This window comes from Halyomorpha halys, unplaced genomic scaffold (assembly GCF_000696795.3).
Source record: "Halyomorpha halys isolate HHAL.00 unplaced genomic scaffold, Hhal_1.1 Scaffold615.1, whole genome shotgun sequence".
In the NCBI taxonomy this organism is placed as follows: Eukaryota; Metazoa; Arthropoda; class Insecta; order Hemiptera; family Pentatomidae; genus Halyomorpha; species Halyomorpha halys.
The window spans coordinates 117366-118716 of record NW_027105445.1 but is presented as its reverse complement, the minus strand read 5'-3'; the positions used below and the strand labels follow the sequence as shown (position 1 = coordinate 118716).

The window sequence follows — 1351 nt, the reverse complement described above, 5'->3', positions numbered from 1 at the left end:
ATAATTATACTAAATGTACATTGTAAAGAAATATATAACACCAAAAATAAAGTACAAAAAATCCATAAATATAAATGAAATAATTTTTGTGAAATGAAGATCGGCTTGTTCCATGTATTGGTCATATTAAAATAATTATATTTTCTAAAAGTGTAATGAATCTCGCGGGTCAGTAAAATGTATAAGCAGGGCCTTGGCTTGGCCATTCCTTGTCTAAAGACAGCATTTATTTTTTTTCAGGTAAATGTTTTTAAACATACTATAATATATTCTAACGCAATAAAAGATTAATTGAAATAATTTTTGTTAGCTTTCTCATAAGGACTAAAATAAAAACTTTTTCCCTGATATTTTGATGAAAGTAAAGCTAAGATGTATTTGAATGTGTAAATAAAAATATTGTTTTGTATTATTTTACTTCAAGATCATTAAATATACTTTCTTTTACTGCGACTGAAGTTTATTGTTTGTTTTTGTTGCATCACTAAAATTTTATTATTTATTTACATAATTTCAGCACCAGATTTCCAGAAATGTACCCGGCAGTCGCACAGGTTCGAGAACTTCAGGCCTCGCTGGATGATCTAATCCAACAAGGTGTCACTCAAATTACACGCCTCGTGATAGCTGATCAGCAAAACGATGGTAAGTTTGTTTCAGATTTTTTTTTATCATTACTGACATCTATGAACTCCTCATATCTTAAGCATTTGATATTCTTTTACAAGGAGATACTCCTGAAAAAAGCTATAGAGAAAGAAAAAGAGATTTGCCGATGGGCAGAGGGAGGCTCACAGAAAAGTTAATGTCGGAAGGACTTCTTACACCCGGTATGCTGAGTCAGTTGAGGAAAGAATGGTCGTCTAAGGTATAAAAGATTTCTTACTCATCTTTATCTCTGATTAGAAAATGCATCAATTCCATGCTTATAGTATTGCTTTTTGTTTTTTACTCTATTCCCAGTCATCCTAACAGTGGTTCCAGTTCCTAGATAAATCTACGTCTTTATGGAACAGCTTTGCTATTTTAATTTTGAGGTAATTATTTCTGTTGGCTTTCAGATCTCTTTCCATTTTGATAATAGAATAATAGTTTATTTAGTAAAGTTTATAAAATAATTTAAACTCTAATATCATTTCGTAGTTAGAGCTTAGTCTTTGGCTGTAGGCTAAATAAAATTGTATTATCAACCATTTATTTGCTGATATTTGGCCCACTTTGCAGGCCATCAGGGCTAAAAAAGGATTTAAAGACTCGTCCGCTGTCTTTCAAACACAACAGATGGATTATTCTAATTTGTCCTTTATTTATTAATTATTATTATTATTATATTTTTTATTTATTCTTTCAT

At 30.2% G+C, this 1351-nt stretch overlaps 1 protein-coding gene across 2 annotated transcripts in view; it reads left to right on the top strand.

Moving 5' to 3' along the window:
• The window catches only part of Suv3 (Suv3 helicase), a gene marked incomplete in the record, with an annotated part of 22231 nt that overhangs the window by 17491 nt on the left and 3389 nt on the right, over positions 1-1351 (top strand). The window contains 3 exon segments of one of the 2 annotated variants that reach the window (XM_067051353.1): positions 518-645; positions 729-868; positions 964-1037. In XM_067051353.1, coding sequence (XP_066907454.1) covers positions 518-645; positions 729-868; positions 964-972 — 277 coding nt within the window. 2 annotated transcript variants of the gene reach the window in all.